The sequence below is a fragment of the Neltuma alba genome, unplaced genomic scaffold (genome assembly GCF_004799145.2).
Source record: "Neltuma alba isolate B1F8T4 unplaced genomic scaffold, ASM479914v2 tig00012192_pilon, whole genome shotgun sequence".
Classification (NCBI taxonomy): Eukaryota; Viridiplantae; Streptophyta; class Magnoliopsida; order Fabales; family Fabaceae; genus Neltuma; species Neltuma alba.
Window position 1 is genome coordinate 402,732 of NW_021636732.1, and position 20,479 is coordinate 423,210.

At 36.3% G+C, this 20,479-nt stretch overlaps 1 protein-coding gene and 2 pseudogenes across 3 annotated transcripts; all 3 read right to left on the reverse strand.

Moving 5' to 3' along the window:
• Positions 1–150: 150 nt before the first annotated feature.
• Positions 151–2,455, reverse strand: LOC114724582 (cytochrome P450 94A1-like; annotated as a pseudogene).
• Positions 151–13,361, reverse strand: LOC114724581 (cytochrome P450 94A1-like). Of its 3 annotated transcripts, none has more exons than XM_028910951.1 (2): positions 11,648–13,360; positions 151–328 (listed from the first exon to the last, which is right to left on the reverse strand). In XM_028910951.1, exon 1 carries the CDS (start codon positions 13,316–13,318, stop codon positions 11,651–11,653), a length of 1,668 nt encoding a protein of 555 aa, XP_028766784.1. In that variant the 5' UTR covers positions 13,319–13,360; the 3' UTR covers positions 151–328; positions 11,648–11,650. The 3 variants fall into 3 exon arrangements, with proteins under 3 accessions (XP_028766784.1, XP_028766783.1, XP_028766782.1); XM_028910950.1 differs by having other exon boundaries at positions 151–324; positions 11,644–13,360; XM_028910949.1 differs by lacking the exon at positions 151–328 and adding an exon at positions 704–892 and having other exon boundaries at positions 11,681–13,361.
• Positions 13,362–14,171: 810 nt separating this feature from the next.
• On the reverse strand, positions 14,172–15,944 carry LOC114724602 (cytochrome P450 94B3-like; annotated as a pseudogene).
• Between the last annotated feature and the right edge of the window lie 4,535 nt (positions 15,945–20,479).

Genomic DNA, 20,479 nt, shown 5'->3' on the forward strand with positions numbered 1-20,479 from the left:
ATGGTTTGATAACAGAATAACATAAAGTTATAAGTAATTGTATGACTGAAAAGGTTGGTATTCATGCTTTTAAATGACTGTAATAATACCTTTTTAAGGTTCCAGAGTATCCTCTAGCAAAGGGAATCTGATAAAGGTTTGCTCAAATACAAAAAATTGATCTCTCTGTTTATTCAGCAAATACTTCAATGCCGCACAGTAGATGAGCATACAACAAAAATGTCATAATGGGCGTCATGGGCTAACCTAGCTGAGTTATTTGTACACACCATAATTTCTCTCAAAGGAAGACTACAAGATTTTACGCATCATGCGACAAAATAAATCAAAAGCATCTTGGCAATGGCAGGGCAAGTGTCAACCCCGAGAGTAAGCAAACTGGGTCACATGATGCTAGTTGATTTAATATTAAATTACTCAAAACTAAACAATTTGAATTAATGCCGTGTTCATGAAACCTATTCACATCGATTGGTTAACAATTTTCTCTGTGCAAGCTGTTCCCCCGTGAACTATCCATAATGGCTAAGTTGTTTTTTTTTTTTTTTTGCCCCCAGAGAACTCATTCCATAAAATAACTAGGCAAAAGGCCAAGATAAGCAAACGCATCAAAGCAGAAGGCAACGCAGAAAAGCAAAGTATCAAACCGAAAACGAGGATTCCAGTCCCACCAGCTCCGTGTTCCTCTTCCGTTCAGTCCCACAACTGCATAAAAGTGTCGTAGGTGAACCCCTTTTATTTTGAGAGAGCTCGTTCCAATACTAACCGTGTAAAAACCAACGGCATTTATTCTGAGTAAACGACGAAATATTATAGCTGACGTACGCAATATGTCTTTGGAGACTACGGGGGCAAATCAGGATTCATAGTACAAGATGTCCCTTTTGGCGACCTCAACTGGCAAGCCTCCTTTCATCCGCAAGGTCAAGGATAACACGTGGTCGGGACACCTGTCCTTGCTCTGTGCCTCTATCTCAAACAATTCCATCACTGAAGCTGCTATGCACTTCATCTGAATGTAGGCCAAGTCTTTGCCTAAACACAGCCTTGGGCCTGCATGAAACACTGGATATCGAAACGGGTTCTCGCCTCTGTAAACTCCATTTTCAATCCATCTTTCTGGTTTGAATTCGCAGCAATCCTTTCCCCAAATGCTCTCCATCCTCCCCATGGCGTATGTGTGGTAAGATATGAACCAGTCCTTCCGAATCACCGTACCGTCCGGCAACACATCGTCTTTCAGGCATGCTTTTGTGTCCACCGGTACTGGTGGGTACAACCTCATCGTTTCCGAAATGGCTGCTTGTAGGTAGTTCATATCTTTCAGCTCCTCGTACCCAAGGCTTCACCTCTCTTCTTCCCGTTTCGGGAGCGAGTGGCTCTGAGTTCGTCTCTTATTTCTTGCTTCACGTCTGGTCTTGACGAGAGTATCCAGAAGAACCAGCTCAGAGCTGCCGACGTCGTGTCTCGCCCAGCCAGGATGAAGCTTATCACGATATCTCGCAGAAATGCCGGAGAACTCTCTTCTGTTCCGATAAAACGGGACAATAAGTCCAGATCCCGATTACTTTCCTTGGCTTCCAATCTGGACCTTATGATCTCATCCGCAAACTCGTGTACGGTCACGATTGCTTCTCTCAGCCTCCGCTCTGATCCCACGTTCAACCACCTCTTGATTTTGAACACGCCCGGTAAAGCGTACATGAACCTCCGGGAACTCAGCGTCGCGGCATCCTCGAACGCCGACATGAATTCCGTTCCGCCGGTTCCCTCGCCGCCTAGACACTCAGGGTCGTAGTTGAAAGCGAGCTTGCAGATGTTGTCGAAAGCGAAACGCTCCAAGATGTCCTGCAGGTCCAGAACCCCGTGGGTGTCTGAGGCCCGAGAGAGAAGCGGAACCAACCTGGTCTGAATTTCGACCGTGACGTTCTCGATGACAAAGTTTCGAAGCGATTTGGTGTTGAACTCGTAGCTGGCGGTTTTCCTCTGAACTTTCCAGAGGTCGCCGTCGGAATTGAAGATTCCGGTGCCGAGGAAATCATGGAGGAGGCTAATGAATCGTTCGCCTTTGGGATAGTTGGGGAAGTTGGTTTTGAGCATGTGCTCGACGTTGTCTGGGTTAGCCGTAATGACGCCTTGGACTTTGCCGGGGCGGAAAAAGACGGCGGTGTTAGGGGGGCAGTCACGAAGAACCTGGGTGGTCCAATCCAGGAAGCGTTCGCGATTCTTCAGGAAATCTGGTAAAGTTCCAAGTAACGGGTAGTTTCGGAAGCCCCTCTCGGGGGATATTCTGAAAAACTTGACAAATAAAAGGGAGAGATAGAAAAGGATGAGGAAGACGAAGAGTAGGGAAAGCAAAGATAAGAGATCCATGGCTTTGCACTTCGGAGCTGATCAGGTATGAGTTGGAGCCGCGCGCATAACGATGGTTTGTGCGGCCCATATATACATACATTTATATACTCCTTCTATCTCTTGTTTTAAAATCTAATTTTTTTTAATGAGTTTATCTTTTTAATAAAAAATTTTTTGAATTTATCTCAGTATTTAATACGATATTATCTATTTTACATCTAATTTAATATATTTAATATTTTTTTATTTATTTTACTATTACTCTCTCACATTTATTTATTTAAATATAGAGGTATATTTGAAAAAAAAACTGTATTTGCTGCATATTAATTATTTTTAATTAATTTTAAATATTTTCTTAAACTATATAATTTAGTTAAAAAGATCTTATAATGAGAGATGGAGTAGTATGTAATAGCCCCCTTTTCATCGGAATTATTTTTAAAAAAAATACAGTATATAATATTTATGAAACCGACTTTTTAAGACCTTAGCAGACCTTAATTAACTTCTACCTCCGGTCCTAATTATAAGACCCAGTTGACTAATTTGAGGAGATTAAGGAAGTAAATTAAGTTAGTTATTTGTAACAAATAAGTGTTGTCATTCCTAAAATATCCTTGCTAATTAAGTGTGTTGGTTAGAACTATCATTATTAGAAGGACTATCTTGGAAAAAAATGCATAAATATGAGAGATAAAATGGATTGGGATCTTATAATTAGGACCAAACTAAAAATTAAACGGGATCTTATATTAAGAACCGGAGATAGTACAAGTCTCTCAGGTCAAAAAAAAATTAACTACAAGTCTCCGCTTAACAATATACCAGTCACCAGAGTTATAATTCTACCATGGAGATCAATATACAGACGAAAGTTGAACCATGTCATCATAATATCGAAGAGAATGTTTGTTGGAATATCGGTCTCTTTAATCATAGTCCACCGTCGGAGGATTATACTTTTGTCCCATGGGTTGAGCCGTCGAGTGATGATCCAACGCGCTGGCGACCCAGAGTTTTCCGGTCTGCCTGGTGATGTTTAATCGAGTGGCGTCGAGTGCGAACCATTTTTTTTTGTTAATATAATTTTTAGTCTCTAGAATTTAGATTCATTTTAGTTTTGATGCATCAAATTTTAAACATATAGTTTTAGTTTTTGAAATTTAGTTAAATTTAAAATGTTAGTTCCTGAAGCTGTAACACTGTTAAGAACAGCTGAAATATTGTAAACGGTATTAAAATGATAATATGGATTTACCAATGACACCTAACTAAATTTTATATAGATAACATAATAATTATATAAAGGCGGATGGGTTCTCAAAATGAGAACAGGTCCCTCAAACGAGTCACCATAGGGGGAAAAAAAGGGAACTAAACAACTGCGTTTTGAAGACTTATTTTTTTCTTCTTCTTCCCTGTATTATCCATACAAGACCCACCTAAGTGTTATTTGGTGGATTCACGTTACCACTTTAATGTCATATACAACATTTTAACAGATATTAATATTTTAAGTCGGTTTAAATTTTAGGGACTCAAACTGTAGACTTGAAATTTGAAATACTAAAACCAAAATTTACCCAAATTTTATAAACCAAAATTATATTAGCAAATTTTTTTAACCAACACGGAAGTGTTTCATTTTGTTCATACTCAAATACTACTCCGGTCATTAATATAAAAGCTTGTATGATTTTTATTTTGGTTTTAAATATAAGACATCAATTTATTTTGTCTCTCATGCTTATTCAATTTTTTTTCCGAAGTAGCTATTGTGATAATACTAATTTTAACCTATACACTTAATTAATAAGGATATTTAAGAAAAGATAACACCTGTTTATTACAAATAACTAACTTAACTAATTTTTAATTAATTTATTTAAATTAGTTAACGAACTTTTATATTAAGGATAGGAGGTAGTACTAATTTTCATATCATGAACAGATTTTTTGCTTTTTAAATAGAACCTAATAACCCAGATTACAGAGAGAGAGATCATAGATATCAAATGAGCAGCGATATAACACTGTGATTGATTAAAAATGTTTAAGAAATTAACAAGCATAGTGAATTTCTATTATTCACATAGTGATTTGCTTCACACAAATGAACAACGTGGAATTTCTTCTGGAAACTTTGCAGGTTGTAGAGGGAGCAATAACACAAGCCCTCCCACCTTTGTTACAGTGTCCCTGGTAAAGTTGGTGGTAATAGGTTGTAGAACTACAGCTAGGATAAAAACTCACACTGTAATATCCTATTATAGTAATAATAATAAAAAATATATAAGTTAACTTTCCACCGAATTTGGTGGAAAGTTGGCGGTGGATGTGGAAATTTGGAGGGGGTTGCGGTAGAATTCAACCCCTCAATAAATATTTAGGGGTGTTAAATACAACCTAATAACCCAGATTACAGAGAGAGAGATCATAGATATCAAATGAGCAGCGATTATAACACTGTGATTGATTAAAAATGTTTAAGAAATTAACAAGCATAGTGAATTTCTATTATTCACATAGTGATTTGCTTCACACAAATGAACAACGTGGAATTTCTTCTGGAAACTTTGCAGGTTGTAGAGGGAGCAATAACACAAGCCCTCCCACCTTTGTTACAGTGTCCCTGGTAAAGTTGGTGGTAATAGGTTGTAGAACTACAGCTAGGATAAAAACTCACACTGTAATATCCTATTATAGTAATAATAATAATAAAATATATAAGTTAACTTTCCACCGAATTTGGTGGAAAGTTGGCGGTGGATGTGGAAAATTTGGAGGGGGTTGCGGTAGAATTCAACCCCTCAATAAATATTTAGGGGTGTTAAATACTCCTCTCCAAATTCATTTCTCACGTCAGACACAAGGAGGAAAGAGAGATAGAGGGGTGAGGAACGAGAGAAAGAGAGATAGAGTGGGAGGAGCAGACCGGTGAGGAGGAGGAAACAAGTTTTGAAGATATTTTAGGTACATAAAATTATTTCTTTTTATCAAACTTTCTTTATGAATATTTTCTGTATATTTTGAGCTTCCTATTTATATTATTATTATAGTAATTGGAAAAAATTTTGAAACTTATATATGATCTAAGTATTGAGTTTGATAAAAGATGACTATAGAAATTTAGAAGTGAATGGGTTGTTAATTTAATCGATTAGATTTGTCTATTTGTTGGTTTTTAGTATTTAAATTAGCTTTTCTAGTTGAAAAATCTGTTATATATGATTTATATTATATTTTTACCGATTAAATTCAAGTTAAGTAATTTATTGGGCTGTTTGGTATATTATTAAGATTTAATCGGTTTAGTTTTATTTATTGGGTGACTGGAGGTTTTAAAATAATTATTGTAGCTAAAAAGTTTATTATTTACGGAAATATATATATGGTAGTTATACCATTAAAGTTTTGATTAGATTATTTATTTATACATATTTGAAGTATTATTGAATTTTTGATAGTTTGATTTTGAGGTTTAAACTTAAAATGGGATTTTTAGAATTTAGAACATAATAATTTATATTTAGAAATTGTGAAAAATCCTTGTTATTAAGGTAAATAATTTGGAGGTGGTAAATAAATAATTTGGGTTGTTAGAAATTTTAAGTTGTTTCTAAAATACTTAATAATTTTTTGGTTATGAGAGTTGCGGGAATTTAGAATAAAAATTTAATTAAATTAGAAATTTAACTAATATAAAGAATTTTAATAATTAATTAATATTAATATGTAGTTATATTAATTGTGTAGATTAATCATTGGTTGAGCAAGTGATTGACCTTGTGGTAATCCTTAGTATTGTTTTGGCGAGAGGTAACCACTTTCCACTGGTTATATGTGCTAATATGTTGTTTGTAGGTATTTTGCTATTTTTAGAATAATATTTGATATTTGGAACTTGAGTCGATATGTTATATCTTCTGAGCTATGAAAATTGTCTTGTGGGATTTTTGGAATTGCGATTGAGAAGTTTGGAAGAGATATGTGATTATATCTTATGGATTATACTGAGAAAAGATTGAGACATTTTTCGTTATATTGTGAATGATTACTTGTTATTTGGATTTTGGATTGAGTTCGATCCTACCACGTGGTAAGGCCGCCATTGGTGCACATTGGTTGGCTTCTTCCTTCGTCCCCCATAGTGAGAGATAGGCCTTTGTGGCTTCTTATTCGCCCCAGGAGTGAGGGATAGGCCTATATGTCTGATTAATCCCCCATAGTGAGGGATAGATTTATGTGGCTTGTGTGTTAGCCCCCACTTGACATTGGTTGGCTTCTTCCTTCGTCCCCCATAGTGAGGGTTTGGATGGTTGAAATTATATATCTAAGTTTCGAGAATTAATAACTGTCCCACTTGACACCTCACGAGCATGTGTTAGTATGTATAATGAGTTGGAAAGTTGGTTACTAAGGCGTTTGTCTCACCCCGTGGTTTTTACTATCTTCAGGTGATAGTTCAGGTGGTGGCCCATCAAGGAAGGCTCCGGAGGCATAGTGTTGGTTATAGCTTGTATAGCCTCCCTGCTTTTGTTTTATGTGTTGACTTGTTATACATTGCCACATAGGGCCCATATAGTCTAATGCTATAAACTAATACTTTTAATTACTACTATCTGATATGGGAGGTCATTGGAAGGCCAGAGATATTAAGACTTTGCGTATTATGCTCATTTAATAATGTTGACTTTTGACTAATGGGCTTCATGACTTATATTAAAATGTTTTATTAGTTCGTGTGTTTGAAAGTATAAGTTTGGTTTGGGCTAACGGTTGTGAATAATATTTCTAGACTTTGAAAGTCCAATGCCTAAGTTAATGATTGATGTAACTCGTAATATAAGTTTATTTCTTTTAACTATGATAATGATTTTAAAATTTTAAGGTTTCTTCTTTTCTATCATGGTTAATCATTCAAATAAATTCTTGGATTTAAGCTAAAATAGTTTTGAAAGAACGGTTGTCACACACACACAAATATATATTAATATATATAAATGGAAAAATGAGATAAAAAGAAGTTGAAAAATTGTAATATTTCAATTTAGGCACCTAAGAAATCAAAATCACAGGGGAAGAAGTGGTACTTGATTTGGTATTTTACAAACGTAGTTAATAACTAAAATACCTTTGCATCAAATTTTTTTAAAAAACGCTATCAAACTTGTTATCATCAATACATTTCTCATAATTAGATATTCAACACTTATCATTCCCAGTTAACAGTTTATTAATAAATAGCTTGTCATTACCAGTATATTTTTATCATTTGTTATTTAATATTTGTCATTTTTAATTCACAACTTGTTAATAAACTTTTTGATATAAGGGCATTTTTATCATTTAACTATATTTGAAAAATATCAAATCAAGCACCATTTCTTTTTCTGAAATTTTGACCTCTTAAGTACTGGAATTGAAATATTATAATTTTTAACTTTTTTTAATGTCACTTTCCCACACATATACTACATCCGGTCCTAATTATAAGACCCAGTTAACTAATTTGAGAGATTAAGAAACTTAGTAAGTTAGTTATTTGCCATGAATAGGTGTTTTTTTTTAAATATCCTTACTAATCAAGTTTGTTATCTAAAACTACCATTATTAAAGGACTATTTTAGAAAAAAATTGATAAATATGAGAGATAAAATAGATTGAAATCTTTATTTAGAATCAAAATAAAAGTCAAACAAAGTCTTATATTAAAAGACTGGAGCTGGTATATATTTATATCCCAGCACTCACGACCTAAATCAGAAGTTTGGCATATTGCTCATCACCACCAGGTGGCACATAAGCATCAAAATTATAAATGCACTTTGTAGAAGTGGAGAAGAATTTAAATTTCAGCGTGGGGATGAGACGCATCAAAGCGCAGCTAGCGCTGATAATCATCAGGAATTATGAGAGATGTGGATAGACCCATCTCGACAGGGGGAGAATGATTTCTTCTTCCCCCCCCCCTCTTTCTACAGTTATAATATCATGTTGGTAATAAAATAGATGATTTTAATTTAGAACAAATTTTGTTTTTGAAGAAAAATGATGAGAACTTGTCTGGCCTCTCCAGCCTCTAATCATTTGGTGTGTGATATTAATTGACCATAGAAGGAGGGATACCACAAGCTGATGTCTCTGCTGTCCGAGCAGATATTACTGATGGGTACAAGACCTTTACGCGTAGACTTCAACTGCATGTAACATTCAGATCGAGGAACCGCCTCTGCCTTTTTCGTTGTTTTGGCCCCACACACCCACCACTTTTGTTGGGATCCGGAAGAATTTGAATTTTATCCATTAACTATCTTTTAAATTAAAAAAATTAGTTAAATTAATTATATGTTTTTTAAAATATTATTCTAATCAAGTATATCGGTTAAAACTACTATTATTACAATAATTATTTTGAAAAAAATAAATAAATATGATAAATAAATTTGATTGGAATCTTATTTACTATCAAAATAAAAATTAAATGAGCTTTTATATTAATGATCGAATGTAGTAATTTTGTATCCAGGTAACTGTTGACAGAATTCCAATATGACATTTTTTGTGTAATTGATACTCATGAATAGTAATATACTATTTATGGTCATAAATATAAAAGTTGGTTGATTAATTTTAGTAGATTAAAGAAATAAGTTAAGTTAGTTATTTGTAATAAATAGGCATTATCTTTCCTAAAATATTCTTAATAATCAAGTTATTAGCTAGAACTACTATATTAGAAAACTATTTTAAAGAAATGGATGAACATAAAAGACAAAATGAATTAGAATTAGAATTTAAGATTAAGAAAAATAAAAATAAAATAAGATTTTATATTAAAAATAGGGGTATGAGATAACTTACAAAACCCACTGATCGTCATTCGTCACCAACGACTTTAACGCCCCAGACTGGCAGCTGAGCATAGTTACAACTTACAAAAAATCGTCGTAGGCGCCTCATGAGCGAGCCTAGCTGAATTAGCATTTAGCAGTACACACCATTATTTCTCTTCAAGGAAAAGTGCAAGACCCTACGCTGTCATGCGATAATAAAACAAAGCATTTTAATTGGCATTCTTTTCTTTTGGGCCATTATTACTCTACTCTATACATTACTCTCAAAATAAGCACTTATCAAAGCGAGCAGCGAACCATCGATTGATCGATTGGTAAGAGAGTCGTTTAGCTTAATCAGAAATCTCAAGTGAACAGGGAAGAAGGCCTTGGGGGAGAAGATGGGTTCATGACAAAAGACGTGAACCTGCTTCGTGGAACCGGTGAGCTCTTTACCTTAAACTGCTCATTAATTGATGGTCACAATAATAACTTGTGATTTGTGTGTTCGTGGGAGAGAGAAAATTGGATGATATCGACCGAGGAGAGAAGGGGACAAAAGCAAAAGTAGAAAACCTGGTCATGTTAACTTATTTGCTTGGATGTATGGAAATTTTAAAAGATTTTTAGGTAAATCGAGGTAAAAGTTTTTCCACCCCTAAAATTTCTTTAGAATCATGATTTGGTTCCATTCAAATAAGTCTGATTGATTTAAATATCAAAATTATAAATGCACTTTGTAGAAGTGGAGAAGAATTTAAATTTCAGCGTGGGGATGAGACGCATCAAAGCGCAGCTAGCGCTGATATCATCAGGAATTATGAGAGATGTGGATAGACCCATCTCGACAGGGGGAGAATGATTTCTTCTCCCCCCCCCCCCTCTTTCTACAGTTATAATATCATGTTGGTAATAAAATAGATGATTTTAATTTAGAACAAATTTTGTTTTTTGAAGAAAAATGATGAACTTGTCTGGCCTCTCCAGCCTCTAATCATTTGGTGTGTGATATTATTGACCATAGAAGGAGGGATACCACAAGCCGATGTCTCTGCTGTCCGAGCAGATATTACTGATGGGTACAAGACCTTTACGCGTAGACTTCAACTGCATGTAACATTCAGATCGAGGAACCGCCTTTGTTGGGATCCGGAAGAATTTGAATTTTATCCATTAACTATGCTTTTAGATTAAAAAAATTAGTTAAATTAATTATATGTTTTTTAAAATATTATTTCTAATCAAGTATATCGGTTAAACTACTATTATTACAACAATTATTTTGAAAAAAATGAATAAATATGATAAATAAATTTGATTGGGATCTTATATTTATTATCAAAATAAAAATTAAATGAGCTTTTATATTAATGATCGAATGTAGTAATTTTGTATCCAGGTGTCTGTTGACAGAATTCCAATATGACATTTTTTGTGTAATTGATACTCATGAATAGTAATATACTATTTATGGTCATAAATATAAAAGTTAGTTGATTAATTTTAGTAGATTAAAGAAATAAGTTAAGTTAGTTATTTGTAATAAATAGGCATTATCTTTCCTAAAATATCCTTAATAATCAAGTTTATTAGCTAGAACTACTATTATTAGAAAAACTATTTTAAAGAAATGGATGAACATAAAAGACAAAATGAATTAGAATTTTATATTTAAGATTAAAATAAAAATAAAATAAGATTTTATATTAAAAATAGGGGTATGAGATAACTTACAAAACCCACTGATCGTCATTCGTCACCAACGACTTTAACGCCCCAGACTGGCAGCTGAGCATAGTTACAACTTACAAAAATCGTAGTAGGCGCCTCATGAGCGAGCCTAGCTGAATTAGCATTTAGCAGTACACACCATTATTTCTCTTCAAGGAAAAGTGCAAGACCTACGCTGTCATGCGATAAAACAAAAGCATTTTAATTGGCATGGCACTTCTTTTCTTTTGGGCCATTATTTACTCTACTCTATACATTACTCTCAAAATAAGCACTTATCAAAGCGAGCAGCGAACCATCGATTGATCGATTGGTAAGAGAGTCGTTTAGCTTAATCAGAAATCTCAAGTGAACAGGGAAGAAGGCCATTAGGGGTAGAAGATGGGTTCATGACAAAAGACGTGAACCTGCTTCGTGGAACCGGTGAGCTCTTCACCTTAAACTGCTCATTAATTGATGGTCACAATAATAACTTGTGATTTGTGTGTTCGTGGGAGAGAGAAAATTGGATGATATCGACCGAGGAGAGAAGGGGACAAAAGCAAAAGTAGAAAACCTGGTCATGTTAACTTATTTTGCTTGGATGTATGGAAATTTTAAAAGATTTTTAGGTAAATCGAGGTAAAAGTTTTTCCACCCTAAAATTATCTTTAAAATCATGATTTGGTTCCATTCAAATAAGTCTGATTGATTTAAATATTAAATTATTCAAGACCAAATTGGAACTACACAGTCAAGATGTCTCTTTTGGCGACCTCAACTGGCAAGCCTCCTTTCATCCTCAAGGTCAAGGATAACACGTGGTCGGGACACCTGTCCTTGTTCTGTGCCTCTATCTCAAACAATTCCATCACTGAAGCTGCTATGCACTTCATCTGAATGTAGGCCAAGTCTTTGCCTAAACACAGCCTTGGGCCTGCATGAAACACTGGATATCGAAACGGGTTCTCGCCTCTGTAAACTCCATTTTCAATCCATCTTTCTGGTTTGAATTCGCAGCAATCCTTTCCCCAAATGCTCTCCATCCTCCCCATGGCGTATGTGTGGTAAGATATGAACCAGTCCTTCCGAATCACCGTACCATCGGGCAGCACATCGTCGTTCAGGCATGCTTTTGTGTCCACCGGTACTGGTGGGTACAACCTCATCGTTTCCGAAATGGCTGCCTGTAGGTAGTTCATATCTTTCAGCTCCTCGTACCCAAAAGCTTCACCTCTCTTCGTCCCGTTTCGGGAGCGAATGGCTCCGAGTTCGTCTCTTATTTCTTGCTTCACGTCTGGTCTTGACGATAGTATCCAGAAGAACCAGCTCAGAGCTGCCGACGTCGTGTCTCGCCCAGCCAGGATGAAGCTTATCACGATATCTCGGAGAAATTCCGGAGAACTCTCTTCTGTTCCGATAAAACGGGACAATAAGTCCAGATCCCGATTACTTTCCTTGGCTTCCAATGTGGACCTTATGATCTCATCCGCGAACTCGTGGACGCTCATGATTGCTTCTCTCAGCCTCCGCTCCGACCCTACGTTCAACCACTTCTTGATTATAAACACGACCGGTAAAGCGTACATGAACCTCCTGGAACTTAGCGTTGCGGCATCCTCGAAAGCCGACATGAATTTCGTCCCGCCGGTTCCCTCGCCGCCTAGACACTCAGGGTCGTAGTTGAAAGCGAGCTTGCAGATGTTGTCGAAAGCGAAACGCTCCAAGATGTCCTGCAGGTCCAGAACCCGGTGGCCGTCTGAGGCCCCAGAGAGAAGCGGAACCAACCTGGTCTGAATTTCGACCGTGACGTTCTCGATGACAAAGTTTCGAAGCGATTTGGTGTTGAACTCGTAACTGGCGGTTTTCCTCTGAACTTTCCAGAGGTCGCCGTCGGAGTTGAAGATTCCGGTGCCGAGGAAATCATGGAGGAGGCTGATGAATCGTTCGCCTTTGGGATAGTTGGGGAAGTTGGTTTTGAGCATGTGCTCGACGTTGTCTGGGTTAGCCGTAATGATGCCTTGGACTTTGCCGGGACGGAAGAAGACGGCGGTCTTAGTGGGGCAGTCCCGAAGAATTTGGGTAGTCCAGTCCAGGAAGCGTTCGCGATTCCTCAAGAAATCAGGTAAAGTTCCAAGCAAGGGGTAGTTTCGGAAGCCCTTCTCCGGTGATTTTCTAAAAGACCTGAGAAATGAGAGGTAGAGATAGAAAACGATAAGGAAGACGAAGAGTAGGGAAGGCGGAGTTAAGAGATCCATCGCTCTGCACGGCAGAGAGAAGAGGAGACCAAGTGAGGAGGTGATAAGGTGCGAATTGTAGCTGCTCATATAACGATGGTTTGCGTTGGGTGGCCTGCATGTGATGGAATTTATGCTTTTCTTGTCATGAAAAAATAGAATATATACCATAATCATATTTATAAAACCGACTCCTTAACTACAAGTCTCCAGAGTATATTACGAGATTATCAAGTAGGTTATAATATAAATATATATAGTTTTTTAACCTTTAATATAAAGTATGTAGTTGAAACATGCCATCATATTGAAGATGTCACTGGTCGTTGGAATATTGGTCTTAAATCGTAGTCCACCAACGGATGATTATATTTTAAGTTTATTGACCCAACGCCCTATAGCTACCAAGAGTTATGTTGAATGGAGGGGCGCCAAAGTGTGAACCACTTTTTTAACCAATATATAGTAGAAAACTCTTTTCCTTCGGCTCCTACTCAGATATGATGTTTTCACATCACTAACGTACTTTTTTCTTACAACAAAGAGGTGATGTACAATGAGTAGCGATAACACTGCGATTAAAAATGTTTAAGAAATTAACAAGCATGGTGAATTTCGTTTGTTCATATAATGATTTGCCACAAAAATCGAAAATGTGGAATTTATTCTGGAAACTTGGAGGTTGTAGGGAGAGAAATGACAAAATCCCTGCCACCTTTTTACAGTGTCCCTGGGGTTTGCTAGTAATAGTTTGAAGAACTCTGAAAGTGGGATCCATGACTACAGCTGGGAGACACCCACAAAATATAGATATATATATATATATATGTATGTATGTATGTATATAAATCCTGTCACATGCAGACGTAAAACAGTATCTTGGCATATTATTCCTCACCATTGAGTGGCGCATGAGCATCGAAACTATACATGCACCCTGAACAAATGGAGAAGAATTTAAATTTCAATGTGGGGATGAGACGCCTCCAAGTTAAAGGCTGATTGGGAATAATTATTATAGACGTGGACAGATTCATTTCTGGTCGGGGAATGATTTTTTCTTTTTTTGGCTTTCTTTCCAGTACATTCATAATGTCATGTTCCGAGAAACGTAAATAATTAAATAATTTTAATTGCAACGATTTTAAAACAAATGCTAATTAAATGTTGAGCACGTAATTAATCGGCTTTCGAATCAAAGCCAATTCAGCTATTAATCAATGGAGCTTCATATGATTGAATCCGTCACTAAATTCCAAACCGGTGGTGCTCTCTTTGGGTTACCGTGACAGGCAGGCCTCCTTTCATTCTCAAAGTCAAACAAAACAGAAGCTGAGGACACGTGTCCTTATGCAGAGCCTCTACGTCGTACATCTCCAACACCGAAGCCGCAACGCACTTCATCTGGACATAAGCTAATTCTTTACCCAAACACAACCTCGGACCTGCATGAAACACCGGATATCGAAACGGGTTCTCCCCTTGGTAAATCCCATCCTCAATCCACCGTTCTGGCTTGTATTCGCAGCAATCTTCTCCCCATATACTCTCCATCCTTCCCATGGCGTACGTATGGTATGATATAAACCAGTCCTTCTTGATCATCGTACCGTCCGGCAACACTTCGTCCCCCGAACACGCCCTCGTATCCACCGGAACTGGTGGGTACAACCTCATTGCTTCCGATATTGCTGCTTGTAGATAATGCATGTCTTTCAGATCCTCGAATCCGAATCCATCTGTTATGTTTTTCCCTTTTTTAGAGCGAATCGCTTTTAGCTCCTCCCTTATTTGTCGTTTTACTTCCGATCTTGAGGATAATATCCAGAACAACCAACTCAACCCGGAGGACGTCGTGTCACGCCCTGCTAGAATGAAGCTTATCACAATATCTCGTAGAAACTCCGGCGAGCACTCCTCCGTTCTGATAAACCGGGACAGTAGGTCCTGGTCTTGATCGGCATTCGGGGCTTCCAATCTGGACCTTATGATCTCATCCGCGAGCCTGTGTACAGTTGCGATTGATTCTCTCTCAGCCTTCTTTCTGATCCTATGTTCAACCACCTCTTGATTTCAAACATAAGTGGGAAGGCGTACAAGAACCTGTCGGCGCTGAGAGTGGTGGCATCATCAAACGCCCGCATGAGGTCAGCGCCGGCTGTTCCGTCACCGTCGAGGTATCCGGGGTCGACGTTAAAAGCAAGCTTGCAAATGTTGTTGAAAGCGAAGCGCTCCAGGATGTCCTGCAGATCGAGTACCCGGCGAGTCTGGGAGGCCCTCGAGAGAAGGGAAGTAGCCTCGTCTGAATTTCGATGGTAACGTTGTCCATGACGAAGTTTCGAAGCGACTTAGAGTTGAATTCGTAGCTTGCTGTTTTCCTCTGAACTTTCCAGAGGTGGCCGTCGGCGTTGAAGATTCCTGAGCCCAGAAAATCTCGGAGAACGTATGTCATTTTTTGGCCCTTGGGATAGTTGCGGAAGTTGGTCTTGAGAATGTGTTGTACGTTGAGCGGATCAGCTGTGAGGATGCCCAGGACATTGCCGGGACGAGCTAAGAAAGCTGTGTGGGTGGGGCATTCGCGGAGGACTTGGGTGGTCCACTCTAAGAAACGGTGTCGATTCTTGACGAAGTCGGGCAAAGCTCCGATGAAAGGGTAGTTATGGAAGCCCCTTTCGGCAATATCTGTGGTGGAAATGAGAGACCGAAGGTAGATGTATGTAAAGAGAAGGAATATGAAGAGCAAGACGGCGAAGAGCTGCATGGCGAGGAGACGAGTACTGTGAAATGTAAGTACTACTATATATGTTGATGATATATATGTAGTAATACTCACGCCATAAGACCGTGAGTCGTGATCTGTGAATATAATTAATTAATCTGTTAATCTATAGGGATTAGTTAGAGATAACTGGCACTGGAGAGGAGTTAAATAAGGTTGATGATGCCCTTGCGGAACGCATTGTCATTTTCTAATATAAATTGACTTAATAATTGTCTGTCGAGTGGTGTGCTCTTCAAGTTTCAAAGAAAACAATTGGATTTGTGAGGATCTCCACCGGATATACAGACCTTTTTTTTTTAAAAAAAAAAAAAAAAAAAAACTACTCAGCCCTGCCTCTCGTATTAAACATCTAAACTTCTATAGAATATCCATGCAAGTGTCACGAGAATTGTAAAGATGTCCCTATAATAAAGTTGTATATGGGTGAGCATGGAGAGGTTCCAGGCCGAGACTATCAAGATATTGAAAGTCAAATGTGGAGATTGTTTGTTGATGGGGTTTTTGTAAGAGAGCTTGCGTTCTATTTATTCTTAATAACTGTCGTCTCATGAAGGGAAATATAATCATAGAATTTTTTTTTCTTATTATCATTTATAATTAGAATTTTCACCAGCCAACCAATAGGAATCTTTCAACTATGCGTCTAGCCTCATTTTGCGACATAGGCTTGGGCTTGCTATTACATGGATCAGGCCCATCCCACCCCAAACTATGAAAGGGTCATCCATTTTTTTACGGGCTTAACAAACGGTGCTAAATTTATGGCTTGTCAACTGGGGAAAAGGGAGAAGAAGCATGCAATGCTACGAGCCCACAAAAAAAAAAACAGAACGTCATAGACTGATAGGCCCAAAGTGCCATTGGAAACTGGAAGGATTCGATCGCCTTATAGTCAGTTTTGAGAAATCAAATCAGATATTGTGAATGGGGAGAAAATTATGCATGGAAAATTACCTTTTATTTGAGGCTGACAATGGCTGTGTGAATTAATCAATAACATGATTCCTTTGAAAAAAAACAAAAGAAAAACAGAGAAGAATGGTCATGCAATTGTGATAAAAAGGGGGAAAGAAAGAAGATAGGCACGCAATAATAATAATGAGGAAAATCGAAAGAACATAAAAAGCCAGGCAAAAAGATAAGTGAAAACCTTTCCAATCGTTTCTTTCTTTTTTTCAGGATATTGGACGGATTATTGGTTCATTGAATCTAGAAATTTTTAGATAATCCTCAAACAATCTAGAAAAAAAAGACCCAAAAATAAACCCAAAAATGCTAATATATATAACCCCTTTATATAATTATTTACCATGATGGTAAAATAATTAGAATAAAAATTAAGGCTGTTTGTATATGCCCTTGATATTATTTTTTTTTTAGCGACTCCACATGGGTCGTTGTCATGGAAGGTAATAAGTTTTTTTCCCTGTTCTTGAAATTATTCGAAGGTCCCTTGGCATATTCATATATAGCATTAAAACTATTAATTGAAAGAGCCATGTCTGGGTGACGTAGATAATGGGATTGGGATGTGGAAAAAACGATGCTGTGAAATGCTAATCGTGTGGTTATGATTGGTTTGGTGGGCTATTTAGCATTAGAGATTTTTATCTTTTAGGCTGAAGACAATGAAGCTTAGAAAATAACAAGTCTTCTTTGGAGGTCCACGATCACGAAAAGAAAGGAAACCTACAACCATCTTACAAAAGCTTCTATTTAGGTAAAATGCTTGTCTCCATCCATTATGAATTTAATTTCAAATTATCCTCTTTAAAAATAAATAAATTAAATAAAATAACTCTCATGGTCCTTGATTAACGAGAAGCACTGACATTTTATACAAATCTAGCTAACTCCATTTAATATAAATGTTGGCAACATAGCCCTATAATGCTCCTCCGTGATTATTAATTAATTAATGGGGTTATTACTGACTGGATCCACTACGTACATAGCTTTATTGTATAATAATTTTTGTCTGTTCTCTAAAATAATATTCATAAGCAGTAGGTGAAAAGATGTGCGTTTGTTAGCTAAAGTAATCCATTATTTTCTTAAATTGTGGGGATTACAAGCCATGATCGCAGGGATCGATTATATATTATCAGAAGCTCGTGCAAAATTCGGATCAGAAGTGTCATAGGAACAAAATCAATATCGATACTTGTATAAAATTATAGTTATTAATTCACTATCATGATTAATCAGCTTGTTATTTTACTGAATTTTTTCTTTCTAATGATCCACGTGTCATCAGCCCACCCAACTTATAAACGACACACATCAAAAGTGGGGAAACGTGGGAGAGTCATTTTTCATGTTAAGGGGGACCTCGATCTGGTGGTACATGGTATTTACATACTTCACGAAACCTCATTTTTATTAATTAGGAATTTGGTTGTCTCGGAATATCAATTTTTTTATTGCAATTATTGCATGCACGTACATTATATGCTTTATATTATTTTTCCTGAATGCCCAATAAATGTGCTTGTGCTTTACGTGAAAACGATGGGGTTTCTATCATATCTGCATTATATTATATATATAAATAGATGCCATTTTCGCATTTGAAATCGAGAAGCCTCTATTCCTACTGGGTCTCGTTCATTTTGGAGATTAAATTTTCCAATATTTGGAATATTATTGATTATGTATAAAGTCAAGTTCTCCTAGTCTTTAATCCGCGCTAATGTTTAGGCTAAAATAATAACTCAAACTTGTGCGTGGGTTCAAATTGGACGCGTCAAGTTCATAGATAACAAACGAGAACCGTATAGGAACTTATCTCTTAACTATTATTTTTTTAAAAATAAAAAATTAAATTTAAACTATCCAAATGAGATTTGAATTGTCTAAATATGATGAGCTTGAGGTGCTCATTCAAAACTCTTAATTATTATCTTTTTTAAAATAAAAAATTAAGTATAGACCATCTAAATCAAATATGAATGGTAAATACGATGAGCTTGGGGTTGTGATGAGCACGTAAAACATAATAAATATATATATTTATATTTTATATATATGGCTGAATGATCCCGCCAGAGAGTGTACTTCTATCAGTTCAAGTCAGCAATGTTCTTCATTGTTTTTTTTTTTAAAAAAATTTTATGAGTAAATAATTCTTCGACATAATATGCTTTTGTTAAATAAATAATTATTAATTAACGTAACTAGCAATAATGTGATCGATGTATCATCTGTCTGAACATGTTTAAAAATGATAATTAGGACATAATCTAAAATATTGAGGAAAAAAATGTATATATATACATGTCAAAGCAAGACAATATTATGTGTGCCAGCTATATACAAGACTTTTTAAATCAGAGAAACTCTCATTTTGCGTCATCTTTCATATACTCCTCCGTCCTAATTATAAGACCCAATTGACTTATTTGAGGAGATTAAGAAAGTAAGTTAAGTGGTTATTTATAATAAATAAGTGTTGTCATCCTAAAATATCCTTGCTAATTAGTATTGGCTAAAACTATCATTATTAGAAGGATTATCTTGGAAAAAAATGCATAAATAATAGACAAAATGGATTAGGGTCTTATAATTAGACCAAATAAAAAGTCAAATGGGGTCTTATAATAAGGACCGGAGGAGTATATATATATGTATGTATGTATGTATGTATATGTGTGCGCGCGCGCGGGGCAGACAAGTTGCGTAAATTCTTTGACAAAAACATGATAAACATATCTGATACTGACGGTTAGCCAGAGAAAAACAAATCTGATAACCCTTCAGATTTATATATCGATCAGTGATCGCTTCAAAATTATATGATACTGACGGTTGATGATTTTTTTTTGGTTTGTTTTACCGAGATTTTTGCAAAGTCGGAAAGTACGTAAGTCAAAACCGCAAAAGTTTCAACCGAATTAAAGGAGAAAAGAGAGATCAGAATTTCGATTTTGCTTAAAAACTCATCCAAGAAGTCATTTGCACCTAATGAAATGAAACCACGTTTATCGATCAATATCACCGCGCTTTCCAGTGTGGGCTCTAAACATTTTTGAAGAGACAAAAAGAAAAGAGATAGTGTTTGAATTGTCCACCATTATATTTAAATCCTTTTATGATTTAATGCATATATATTTTGAAGCGATCCCACCATATAGAACACCAGTTGTGATCATTGAACACTTCGCAGCAAAAGTCCTAAACAACTTGTCGAGTATTATTTCTATAGATGAAGAGAAATTAAAACACATCTCTCCTACGATGCACAAATAGTTCATTATTAGCATGCTTTTGCATATAATATACGCCTCGTGCTATTTTAATACAGTGGCTGTATTCATAGGCATATACGGAATATACTATTTAAGGGTAATTATAGGCATTACATATATGATTGCATCGAGCATGATAACAGGGAGAAATTCAAGGAGACATTTTGCGTCGGGGAAATCAGAATCAGTGTTTTGGTCCAAGGTATCGTACCACTTTCACTTTTGCCTTTATAGAAAGTATAATAAAGTCATTAGTACAGTAAACACATTCAAAAAGGAGGAGGAAAAAAACAGAGAAAAGGGATATTC